This window comes from Hyla sarda, chromosome 5 (assembly GCF_029499605.1).
Source record: "Hyla sarda isolate aHylSar1 chromosome 5, aHylSar1.hap1, whole genome shotgun sequence".
Classification (NCBI taxonomy): domain Eukaryota; kingdom Metazoa; phylum Chordata; class Amphibia; order Anura; family Hylidae; genus Hyla; species Hyla sarda.
Window position 1 is genome coordinate 39,723,338 of NC_079193.1, and position 13,235 is coordinate 39,736,572.

General features: G+C 41.6%; 1 protein-coding gene across 6 annotated transcripts in view; it reads right to left on the reverse strand.

Annotated features, from left to right (window-relative positions):
- Positions 1 to 13,235, reverse strand: part of ARHGAP21 (Rho GTPase activating protein 21) — a 194,252-nt gene that overhangs the window by 10,534 nt on the left and 170,483 nt on the right. For all 6 annotated transcript variants that reach the window (XM_056519308.1, XM_056519305.1, XM_056519309.1 and 3 more), the window contains 9 exons: positions 12,670 to 12,809; positions 10,412 to 10,545; positions 10,174 to 10,329; positions 10,000 to 10,078; positions 6,373 to 6,446; positions 4,355 to 4,444; positions 3,663 to 3,788; positions 3,530 to 3,571; positions 286 to 391 (listed from right to left, as the gene is read on the reverse strand). In XM_056519308.1, coding sequence (XP_056375283.1) covers positions 286 to 391; positions 3,530 to 3,571; positions 3,663 to 3,788; positions 4,355 to 4,444; positions 6,373 to 6,446; positions 10,000 to 10,078; positions 10,174 to 10,329; positions 10,412 to 10,545; positions 12,670 to 12,809 — 947 coding nt within the window. The remainder of the gene's footprint in view (positions 1 to 285; positions 392 to 3,529; positions 3,572 to 3,662; positions 3,789 to 4,354; positions 4,445 to 6,372; positions 6,447 to 9,999; positions 10,079 to 10,173; positions 10,330 to 10,411; positions 10,546 to 12,669; positions 12,810 to 13,235) is intronic.

The following is a 13,235-nucleotide window of genomic DNA, read 5'->3' on the forward strand; positions in this document are numbered from 1 at the left end:
TCCCACCGATCACAACTTCTTTATGGCATTTCAGATGTTTGGAAGTTTAGGTAAACAAGAGATAGGAAGGTGAAAAGATTATATTTTAAATTGCAAAAAATAATTAAAACATTTTCAGCTTTTGGGTGGAGTTATCCATAACCGTCTAGTAAGGATTGTCAGAAGGATAAAGCAGGAAAATAGGGTTACAGAAGCATTCATAAGAACCCATGGATAAAGAGAAGAGGCCGAGTGTGGTTTTCGATTAGCCTGCGGGTTAACGCTGTCTGCGCAGGCAAGAGTTACCTGATACGTCTCCGGGGGACAAGCCGGTCCTTCCAATGTTGCTGAGTAAATGATCTATGTTTGGCACTGGCTGAGACTCTACTGTGCTTTCCTCCTGTACAGCTGTCTACAGTTAATAAACACAGATATCTTCAACATCGTCACACATATATATAAGTCTACTAGTGTACAGTTCTACAACACAGCAGCGAAAGCCTCAGGCGAATGATATCCGAGAGCAGGATATATATCGTGCATGTTTATTTTAGCTCCTCTGACTTTAATTCTAGTAACTTGCATAATAAAATCATAGTTCTAGAACAGTGGTCTCCAAACTGTGGCCCTCCAGATGTTGCAAAACTACAACTCCCAGCATGCCCGGACAGCCAACGGCTGTCCGGGCATGCTGGGAGTTGTAGTTTTGCAATATCTGGAGGGCCACAGTTTGGAAACCACTGTTTTAGAACATTTTTCCTCTAAGTGAAATCCTGTTATTTCTCCTGGAAACGTGTAAGGGCCCATTCCACAGTACGGAATAATCCGGAAATTATGGGTGGAAATTCCGTAGTGCGCATTGGCCCTTAGGGTGCTACCATTTTTTAAACTCTGGAAAGCCCCCTATAAAGGCATAAGGTTTCCCAGGCCCTTTTATTGATGTCCTTTCTGCATGATAGGTCAATGATATCTCATCATCTGAGATCTGAAATCCAGCACCCAGATATACAGAGAACAGAGCAGGAGACAGACGCCACTATACATTGTGTAGTGGCCATACTGGGTTGCTATAGCTCAGCTCCCATTGACGTAACTGGGAGCTGCAGGGCCAATGCACAATGTATGGAGAGGTCTGCTTCTGGCTGTGGTCTCTATATGTCTGTGCCACAGCACCAGCAAACAGCTGATCGACAGGGATGTAGGGGGTCACCCACACAGATCCCATCAAATCTTGCTGACCTATACATATCTCTCTCTATATACACACACACTATATATATATATATATATATATTTTTTTTTTTATATTATATATAAACAGTCATGGCCGTAAATGTTGGCACCCCATGAAATTTTTCAAGAAAATGTATCTATCACAGAAAAGGATTGCAGTATCACATGTTTTGCTATACACATGTTTATTCCCTTTGTGTGTAATGGAACTACAGGGAGGAAAAAAAAGCAAATTGGACATAATGTCACACCAATCTCCAAAAATGGTCTGGACAAAATTATTGGCCCCCTTAACTTAATATTTGGTTGCACACCCTTTGGAAAAAATAACTGAAATCAGTGGCTTCCTATAACATTAATAAGCTTCTTACACCTCTCAGCCGGGATGTTGGACTCTTCCTTTGCAAACTGCTCCAGGTCTCTCTTATTGGAAGGCGCCTTTTCCCAACAGCAATTTTAAGATCTCTCCAAAGGTTTTCAATGGGATTTAGATCTGGACTCATTGCTGCTACTTCAGAACTCTCCAGCGCTTTGTTGCCATCCATTTCTGGGTGCTTTTTGACGTATGTTTGGGGTCATTATCCTGCTGGAAGACCCAAGATCTCAAACCCAAACTAGGCTGTACAGTGTGACCCAAAATCCGTTGGTAATCCTCAGATTTCATGATGCCTTGCACACATTCAAGGCCCCCAGTGCCAGAGGCAGCAAAATAACCCCAAAACATCACTGGACCTCCACCATATTTCACTGTAGGTACTGTGTTCTTTTCTTTGTAGGCCTCATTACGTTTTCGGTAAACAGTGGAATGATGTGATTTACCAAAAAGCTCTATCTCGGTCTCATCTGTCCACAAGAAGTTTTCCCAGAAGGATTTTGGCTTACTCAAGTTCATTTTGGCAAAATGTAGTCTTGCTTTTTTATGTCTCTGTGTCAGCAGTGGGGTCCTCCTGGGTCTCCTGCCATAAAGTTTCATTTCATTTAAATGTCGACTGATAGTTCGCGCTGACACCGATGCTCCCTGAGCCTGCAGGACAGCTTGAATATCTTTGGAACTTGTTTGGGGTTGCTTATCCACCATCCGGACTATCCTGCGTTGACACCTTTCATCAATTTTTCTCTTCCGTCCATGCCCAGGGAGATTAACTACAGTGCCATGGGTTGCAAATTTCTTGATAATGTTGTGTACTATGGACAAAGGCAAATTTTGATCTCTGGAGATGGACTTGTACCCTCGAGATTGTTGATATTGTCCCACAATTTTGGTTCTCAAGTCCTCAGACAGTTCTCTTCTCTTCTTTCTGTCGTCCATGCTTAGTGTAGTATGCACAGACACAATGCAAAGACTAAGTGAACTTCTCTCCTTTTTAACTGCTTTCAGGTGCGATTTTTTTTTTTTAAATATTGCCCACACATATTACTTGCCCCAGGTGAGTTTAAAGAAGCATCACATGCTTGAAACAATCTTATTTATCCACAATTTTGAAAGGGCGCCAATAATTTTGTCCGGCCCATTTTTGGAGTTTGGTGACATTATGTCCAATTTGCTTTGTTTCCTCCCTTTTTTTTGTTTTAGTTTCAATACACACAAAGCGAAGAAACATGTGTATAGCAAATCATGTGTTACTGCAGTCCTTTTCTGTGTAAAATACTTCATTTTCTAGAAAAATTTCAGGGGTGCCAACATTTACGACCGTGACTGTATATATATATGTATATTAAGAACATTGTAGAAGAAGATAAATGCAGGTTCATGAAAAGGTGCATTCAGGGGGAAGAGAATGGACGTAAGTATAACAACCATGGTCATAAAATGAAATGTAGATTAAATACCATAGCTATATGTTGTGTGTAGTATTGTGACAATAAATAAAGATGCAGCAGAGCCGATATTGTCATTGTGAAGGTCATTTGCCATATTCAGTGATTGCAGATCATTAGCTTTAACCCAGTGTTTTGCAAACAGTGCGTCCCCTGCTGTTGCAAAACTACAACTCCCAGCATGCCTGGACAGCCATTGGTTCTGAAAAAGCTGGGGACACTGCTTGGGAAACACGGTTATAACCCCCATCAGGACACAGCTTTTTTTTCATTCATTTTTTTATTAATAATTGTCAGGGTGCAGCAGACATAGAAAAATTTAAAAGGCCCCACAAGAAATCCTGCTCTGCCCCCATCTTTAAATACATATCAGCCTTGCAGATATTTTGGATATTTCTGGATTGTCCATCAGTACCAGGGCAACACTATTATTCAGTCTTCCTTATTCAGTCACCTCAAGAACAAAAATAAATAAATCAAAATCGGAAACAATACTTACAATTGGTTCGTCTGCACTTTCATCAGTGAAAAACCAATCATGCTAGAAATACAAAATAAATATAATATGAATGAAATATTTACTACAGCGACGACATAGACAAAACACAATCCTTGTAAAGAGGGATGCTTACACATTGAATAAGGGTCTCCACTATTTTGTACTGGTCAGGCATGTGTGTGACCATGTGCGTCATGTTGTCTTCCGACGTTCTGACCAAAGTTGGACCAAACACAATGGCCAGGTTTCTGGGTTCCATCTAGTGAAGAAAAGTCCTAAAGCATTAATCCATGTACAGAAAAGAATTGAAAACTATTGTCTAAAAATAAGGTTACAGCTTAATTTAATAAAAAAAAAAAAAAAAAAAGTTAACAGTGCTTTAATAATAGAGACCCTCTTCAAGAACCACCAGCATCCACCGATTTCCATGGGCTCCTTGTAATGTTAAAGAGGTTATTTAGGCTTTAAAAACTGAAGGCCTTGCCTAGATCAGTGGGGATCTGACTGCAGCACCCTAGAAGATCAGTTGTTTAAAGGGGCTGTGGTGCTGGGGAACCCTGTGCTCTTGAGAACGGGGTCCCGGGTCTCCCATTGGAATGGAGTGTGGGTCACGTGTACACTACCATTCCATTTGCTGCCTATGGAAACTGCCGGTGATGGGTGGACCCTGTACTCCACTATCACCCGCAACTCTCATAGACCATGAATGTAGCGGCAGTGTGCATAACAGACTATCCAATTTAACAGGAGATTAGGGACCACACTCAAGAACAAGGGACTCCCTCCCCGATCACACACTTCTCCTCTACACCTCAGGCTAGTCACCTTATTTTTTTCTGAATTTTCTGCCACGGTTTTCAGATGTGTGCAAAGGAATTTGAGTGTTTCATAATGATGCTCTGGTAGATCGAGGATCTGTAAAAAGAAAAACCAGAAAATATCATTGTCTTTGTAATTTGGTCCATCAGTATTCACCTAGTCATATATCCTGCTAATCCTGACTTACCAGTTTTCAGACCATTTTATACCAGTTTTCATATCTTTTTCACGGGTGTCACGTAGGTTACAAGTGAATTTAGATGAAGTCTCAAAGTGTTGAGAGTTCTGTAAGTGACCACCAGTGCAGAGGAGGTCCCCACATGGTACTGGGCGGGATGTGTACCTCAGGTAATAGAGTCTGATATTTATAATGGTTTGTATTGGGTATTCAGCTGCACATTGCCCTATGTTTACGCTTAGATACATATATTCTGGGTGCACACAGTGCATGGATATGGATATGGGCTCAGTGCAATATACACTGCCCAAAAAAATAAAGGGAACACTTAAACAACACAATGTAACTCCAAGTCAATGACACTTCTGTGAGATCACACTGTCCACTCAGGAAGCAACACTGATTGACAATCAATTTCACATGCTGTTGTGCAAATGGAACAGACAACAGGTGGAAATTATAGGCAATTAGCAAGACACCCCCAATAAAGGAGTGGTTCTGCAGGTGGTGATCACAGATCGCTTCTCAGTTCCTATGCTTCCTGGCTGATGTTTTGGTCACTTTTGAATGCTGGCGGTGCTTTCACTCTAGTGGTAGAATGAGATGGAGTCTACAACCCACACAAGTGGCGCAGGTAGTGCAGCTCATCCAGGATGGAACATCAATGCGGGCTGTGGCAAGAAGGTTTGCTGTGTCTGTCAGGGTAGTGTCCAGAGCATGGAGGCGCTACCAAGAGACAGACCACTACATCAGAAGATGTGGAGGAGGCTGTAGGAGGGCAACCTCCGCTTTTGTGGGACCGCTACCTCCGCCTTTGTGCAAGGAGGAGCAGGGGAGCACTGCCAGAGCCCTGCAAAATGACCTCCAGCAGGACACAAGTGTGCATGTGTCCACTCAAACTGTCAGAAACGGACTCCATGAGGGTGGCATGAGGACCAGACGTCCACAGGTGGGGGTTGTGCTTACAGCCCAACACTGTGCAGGACATTTGGCATTTTCCAGAGAACACCAAGATTGGCAGATTCACCACTGGCGCCCTGTGCTCTTCACAGATGAAATCAGGTTCACACTGAGCACATGTGACGGACGTGACAGAGTGTGGAGACGCTGTGGAGAACGTTCTGCTTATTTTTTTGAGCAGTGTAGTATATGCACTACAAAATGATATATACCATAAGGTGCTGGGTTGTGATAAAAGTTCCTGTGGTCCTCAACCCTCCCCATATCAACATCAAAGTAATTAGTACATGCCTCTGAAAAATGTTTTTGGGTTGTGATTTATGGGTTTGGGGGATTCATGTGTTCTTATCTGATGTTATTTATTAACAGTGAGATTTTTGAGTATATTGTTCTTTTCACAGGTAGCAATTTTTGGAGTACCTATCAAGATCTTGTTAAAATTTCTAATCCTCCCAGTTCACTGCCCCCATCATGATAAACCACCCCCTGCCTTTATTTTTATAATTTTTTAGTTTTCTATCTTGATATTGCTCTGTATTTTCTGCTCAGTCTCAGTCAGATTCACAGACTGGGAAGGGGCGTTCCCCAGCAGGCTGTGACATCATCTGAAGCCATACAGGGGAGAACTTCCTCCCTAACTCTGCTACACACAGCCCAGAGCAGTTCAGGGTGAGATGAGCTATGATTAGATAAGGCTGGACACCCCCCCCCCCCCCTCTGAGTAAATGTATGCGCGGCCACTACTCTATTCACTGTCTATAGGACTTCTGATTGTTAAGTTCAGCGCAAGGTTTCTTTTTTCTTATTATTTTGGGAAGACTTCCTACTACTTATATACATACTTATTCTTTTCTGGCTGGAGAAATTAGTTTGCGCTCCATCTTACCAATCTTTTTAGCGTTACGAGTCTTTCCTTGGGGTCTTCTTTACGGTTTGCTTCAATGAAGTCATTGTACCTATCTGAAAACAAAATGACGCACATTAGAGATCAAATAAGTGCAACATTCTCCGTACATCTTAAAGGCATGTTCATACTGACGACCACTTGCACAAAACGTGCAGTGATTTTACACTAAAACTAAATCAATGTATTTAAAATCAACTGCAGAAAATCAGCATAGTTTGAAAGTACCCTTATAGCTGCTGAAGATTATAGTAGATATTAGTAACAATAATTACTATTAAAATTAATTATAAAAACATGGACTAATCATGGCAGAAAAACTGCATGCAAACAACCAGTGTGAAACTGGCCTCTGAGCAGTGGTCTCAAACTGTGGCCCTCCAGATGTTGCAAAACTTCACCTCCCAGCATGCCCGGACAGCCAACGGCTGTCCGGGCATGCTGGGAGGTGAAGTTTTGCAACATCTGGAGGGCCACAGTTTGAGGCCACTGCTTTAGAGAAAAGAGCTACATCCAAGCTGCTCAATCCACTAAGGTAAGGGCAGCTAAAGCTATTTCACAGGATTAGAGTAACACTGCCGCTTTCCTCCAGAACGACACCTGTCCATAGGTTGTGTGTTGTATGGCATCTCAGCAACAGTAGAGTGAATGTGGCTAAGCTGCAATACCACGCACAACCTGTGTACAGGTGCCGTGCTGTTTTGTAAGAAAGCAGCCCTGTGTTTCTATCTCTAGAAAATCTATTTAAAAGGAAATATCTATCGAAAATGTACTTATCCCCTATCCACAGGATAGGGAATAAGTAATTGATAGCAGGGGGGGTCCGACCGCTAGGACCTTGCGCTCTCTCCTGAACGGACCGCGGCTCTCAGTGAGGAGCGCGAGCAACAGGCAGCACGCGCTACATTCATTCCTATGGGAATGACGAAAAGACTCGAGTACAGCACTCTGGCATTAGTGGCGCTCCCATAGAAATGAATGGAATGGAATGCGTGCGGGATACCAGTAGACGACACATTGATTTTCACTGGAGTTCTCCTTTAAGATAGACAAAACGTTTGAAGATATTTGAGTACAGAATAGAAGAAGAAAAAAAAAACTGGCTTTTCCAGCATTGCTCATCGCTGTGTACGTGCTTGAGAGCACCGAATTAAGAAATAAGTACATTTTTCTTTGGAATACCGACTCATGTTACCGAGGTTTGCATTGCGTGACTTATTCTAGTTACAATCAGGAAATGTAACCAAACTGTACTTAAGTGTTTGCTGTAATTGCTCCTTAAAAAAGGTCAAGAGCTGAAATCTATGTGCACAACCCTTTGAACGTCTTCCCGGGGCAAACATCCTGGTCTCTTACCATTTAATGTTTAGCGCAAACTATAGAATTAAATGAGGCATGCCGTACATACAATATCCATTCATAACACTGCCATAATTTATAACACTTTGCTTTTTTTCTCTTACGTGTGACCTCTTGAATATGCCATAGTGTATAATGTGAAGTTGAACTTCCCTCTCTAACCATACAATGAATGAGATTATCATGGAATACACCAATGCTATGTTCACACGGTGAAATGCATGCACGGAAAATTTACGTGCAGACATTCCACCGACAGCGGAGTGCCAGCAGAACATGCCGGTGCTAGGACCACTCGGAAAAGCGCCGTCTCATCGAAGGCAATGCATTTGCTTGAGGAATCCGCAGAAGGAAAATACATGTCTATTCTTTCTGCGGACACAAATATCAAAATTTCCGCGGCAGAAACATCTGGCGGGGAAATTCCGCTGTGTACACAGTGCAGCAGAATCCCATTGAAATCAATAGTACTCTGCTGCAGCTGAATGTCCGTGCAGAATTCTTCTGTGGAAGTCTGTACAGAAATTCTGCTGTGTGAACATTTTTTTTTTTATTATTATTTTTATTTGAATCAACTGGTGCCAGAAAGTTAAACAGATTTGTAAATTATTCCCTACTCCCCTATTTTCACAGGAGGTGGTTTGGATCATTAGTGGATCCAACATGTCACCCAGCCTGAGGTAGGTGAGTGTTTAGGGACCCATCCGATAAGAGGCCACCTCCGCGTGGTGGATGGGGGACACGTTTTGATCAAAAAGTGCGCTAAGAGCCTCCATTTTGTTGACCAAGTGTGCTGCTGCCATTTTCTTTTTTTACATATTTTGTACTTGCCACAGCAGCGTGCACCCGTGTATTGGGTTTAGGTGCTGGCTACATTTTCAGTTTTTTTTTTCTTTGCTGTGCAATTTTGGGGGGAGTGGCTCCCTCTGTAGCCGTGCATCCCCTCCCCTATTTTCACAGGAGGTGGTTTGGATCGTTAGTGGATCCAACATGTCACCCAGCCTGAGGTAGGTGAGTGTTTAGGGACCCATCCGATAAGAGGCCACCTCCGCGTGGTGGATGGGAGACACGTTTTGATCAAAAAGTGCGCTAAGAGCCTCCATTTTGTTGACCAAGTGTGCTGCTGCCATTTTCTTTTCTTTTTTTTACAAGATTTGTAAATTACTTCTATTAAAAAATCTTAATCCTTCCAGTATTTTTTAGGGGCTGTATACTACAGAGGAAATGCTTTTCTTTTTGGATTTCTCTTCTGTCATGACCACAGTGATCTCTGCTGTCCATTTTAGGAACTGTCCAGAGCAGGAGAAAATTCCGATAACAAACATAGGCTGCTCTGGACAGTTCCTAAAATGGACAGCAGAGGTCATCCGAGAGCACTGTGGTCGTGACAGGAGAAAAATCCAAAAAGAAAAGCATTTCCTCTATAGTATACAGCCCCTAAAAAGTACTGGAAGGATTAAGATTTTTTAAATCGAAGTAATTTACAAATCTGGTTATGCAAAAAATTTATTACTCAATCCTCAGCATAACCATTCCAAAAAACTCTGTACAGTACAGTGTTTTTGCATAACCTTTTCTTCATTGATTCTCTTTGGGTGTGAGAATATCTCAGTTAACCTCGTATATTTTTTCTGTGAGCTACCCATATCTATTTATTTATTTATATAATTTAGTAAATTTGAGTAGCCGTATTAGTCCAGTGATGCAGATGCAAATCATAAAATGTTGCAGTATCTTGTAATACCTTTTTTATTGGACTAACAGAATTTTGTAGAGAAGCTTTCGGGAGTCCTCCCTTTATCAAGTCCAAAGCAAATCTAAGCTCACAATATCAATTTATATATTTTACAAATCTGTTTAACTTTCTGGCACCAGTTGATTTAAAAAATAAAAAATTAAGTTTTCCACCGGAGTACCCCTTTAATGTAAGATCTGTACTGCCTTATTAAAAGGGTTGCCCCATATCAGTTGTGATCAGTAGAGTAAATTGTGTTTGGCCATGCAGTGGCCACTACAGGAAAAAGGTGGTATTACATGTGGTTGTAATGTAATACGTAAATAGCTTGAGCCCTTCCGAGCCATAGAGGCTTTTTGAGTGGATCTTCACTCTTGCTCATAGAAAAGAGGGGGGGGGGGGGGGGGGGTGGTCACAAGTCGCGACCACATGTGGTCCATATAGCTTAACGGGGCATAGAGAAAGAGGTAGTCATTGACAGTATATACATTAAATAATGGTGTTACATTCCTTACCATTAGTAAACAGAGGCTCTGGAAGCTTACGGAAAAAGGACTTTAGCAGACTGCTTATTACGTTCAAATCCCGCCATTTCTATGGTAACAAAAAAAAATTGAAAAGAAAAATTAAAAATAAGCATTATACTTGATTTATACTATGTCAATTCCAAAATGGGGTTTAAAACCTACATCATCCTCCAGATCGATGTCCGTATATCCTTTGTTGAGCTCTTCCTGCATGCTGGCGATGGCGGCATTATTACCAGGAACTCTGTATATCCCAGTATTCTCCAGGCCTCGCTCTTCTACTAGTTTACAGCATATATCCACAATCAGAGGTACATACTGGAAACAGAGCACAAAATGACATTAAGCCGAGAGATCCTCATTGAGTAACAATGTATGTAGGCGAGTGCAAACCATTTACTTTGTTAGACTGAGCAGGGGGGCAGTCATCTAGACGAACACCAAAGGTACCGCCACCTGTTGTTTTCTTCTTTCTCATAATGTTATTAATACCTCGCCGCCACGTTCCTTTGTCTTTAGGTGGACTGGTCTCATCTTAACAAAAACAAACAAGAAAATTCAGTCTTAATTTCTCACGAACTTAAGGACCTTTTAAACAAACCAGTCTATGATTGAGTCAACAGATTAACAGGCATTCGTGAGTCGGCAGCATACCGCGCCAGAGAGATGCACTCACCTTGTGTTTAAGACGGTCACATTTTTATTTTTTTTTTACAGTAAATTCACAATAAAGATGTATGTGCAGTTTTGGAAAATGTTTCACAAATTTTTGTCATAGTGATAGGTTAGAAGTTTTGATCAGTGGAGGTCCTGGTGCGGAGACTCCAGGCTCCTTCGGCTGTGATCAGCTCGGCTAAGCTCTAAGGCTGGGTTCACACTACGTTTTTCAACTACGGTTCCCGCATACGTTTTCTATCAAAAACTGTATGGGAAAAAAACGGATGGAACAGTATGGGAAAAAGTAAACCGTATGGGTTTCTAAACAGTATACTGTTTTTAAAAGTGCATACAGTTCCGTCAGTTTTTATAGAAAAAAAAAAACCATACGTTATTGAAAATTCTGTCCATTTTTAATGGGAGGGGTCTTGGGTGGGGACTTTAGGATTCAAATGCGCATGTGCAAAGTAAAAACGTATACGTTTTTCCCGTATGGAACCGAATACATGTGCATTTCCCATTGACGTCCATGTTAAAAAAAACATATGCGGTTGCAGTACAGTTTTTAAACCGGAGACAAAATCGTGGTCAACCACGGTTTTGACTCCGGTTTTAAAACCGTACTGCAACCGCATACGTTTTTTTATTTTTTATTTTTTTAACATGAACGTCAATGGGAAACGTACATGTATACGGTTCCATACGGGAAAAACGCATACGTTTCTACTTTGCACATGCGCATTTGAATCCTAAAGTCCCCACCCAAGACCCCTCCCATTAAAAATGGACAAAATTTTCAAAAACGTATGTTTTTTTTTTCTATAAAATCTGACGGAACCGTATGCACTTTTAAAAACAGTATACTGTTTAAAAACGCATACAGTTTACTTTTTCCCATACTGTTCCATCCGTTTTTTTCAGCCAAAGGCTGTCCGGGCATGCTGGGAGTTGTAGTTTTTAAACAGCTGGAGGCACCCTGGTTGGGAAACACTGCTCTAAGACATGCCAAAGGTTTTGATCTGTCGTGGTCTGGGTGCTTAGAACTAGCAGGAAGGAGGGTTCTGCAGAGTGCTGCTCTCCCCTCCTCACTGCAGAAGATAGGCTGCATAGACTTACTATAGAACCTGTCCCCTGCAGCGGATCAGTCGAATAATTATTTTAGCTCATGCTAGCAATCAGTAAAGGGTCTGAATACCAGGCCCCCAGACTGATCAAAGCTTTTGACATGTCATACTTGTTTTTGCCACTGCAACTCAAGAGTTTATATAGGGGTACTCCGGTGGAAAACTTATCTAAATTTAATTATTATTTAAATCAACTGGTGCCAGAAAGTTAAACAGATTTGTAAATTTCTTCTATTTAAAAATCTTAATCCTTCCAGTACTTAGTAACTGGTGAATACTACAGAGGAAATTCTTTTCTTTTTGGAACACAGTGCTCTCTGCTGACCTCACGACCACAGTGCTCTCTGCTGACATCTCTGTCCATTTTAGGAACTGTCCAGAGCAGCATATGTTTGCTATGAGGATTTTCTCCAACTCTGGACTGTTCTTAAAATGGACATAGATGTCAGTAGAGAGCACTGTGCTCGTGATGTCAGCAGAGAGCTCTTTGTTCCAAAAAGAAAATAAATTTCCTTTGCAGTATTCAGAAGCTAATAAGTACTGGAAGCATTAAGTAGTAATTTACAAATCTGTTTAACTTTCCGGCACCAGTTGATTTAAAAAAATAAAATAAGTTTTCCACCAGTTGTACCCCTTTAAGTGAATGACCTGCAAATCTCAGCCCATAGACTAGAGTTATACTGTTTCTCTCATTTTAGCTACAAACAGCTCCTCAGAAGCCTCTAGGTATATTAGACAGTCAAGATAATGTTCATCTCTGTGTTAAAAACAATAGAAACCTGTACAGATTATGGATATAGAGACGTGTACAGATTATGGTTATAGAGACGTGTACAGATTATGGTTATAGAGACGTGTACAGATTATGGTTATTTACCTTTGAGCAGTTTCCGCTCAGAATCTTGCTTCGGGGAGTGCGGACTCTGCAGTTTCGAATCTGTTCTGGTGCGGATATTTGGTATAGTGAGGGGTTGGCGGGAAGGTTTGGGAGATGGTTCATTTTTGTTGCTTGAGGACCTAAAATAGCATAATAAATAAAAATTAAAGGGGACTTTTTTTATTTTTTTATTTTTTTATTTTATTTAACCATAAAGGGGCTTACCCATAAATACAAGTTATACTCTACCCTAGTGCTGGGCGGTATACCGGTTCACACCGAATACCGAAATTTTTGTCCTCCACAATATTTATTTTTCCCATACCGCAATACCGGTTTGGCCCCTCCCCCTCGGGAATGAATTCATTATCAGCCCAGCGCTGCGCTGCCCTCACATCGGGGAACTAATCATGTGTGACCCGCGAGCGCTGTTCTGCTTCTCTCCCCCAATTAATTATCAGCCCAGCGCTGCGCTGTCCCCATCGGGGAACTTATCACGTCCCCCTGCAAGCGCTGCCCTCCTCGCCCTCCTGTTTGTTGCGGGCCGCTGGAGATCTGTACTGTAC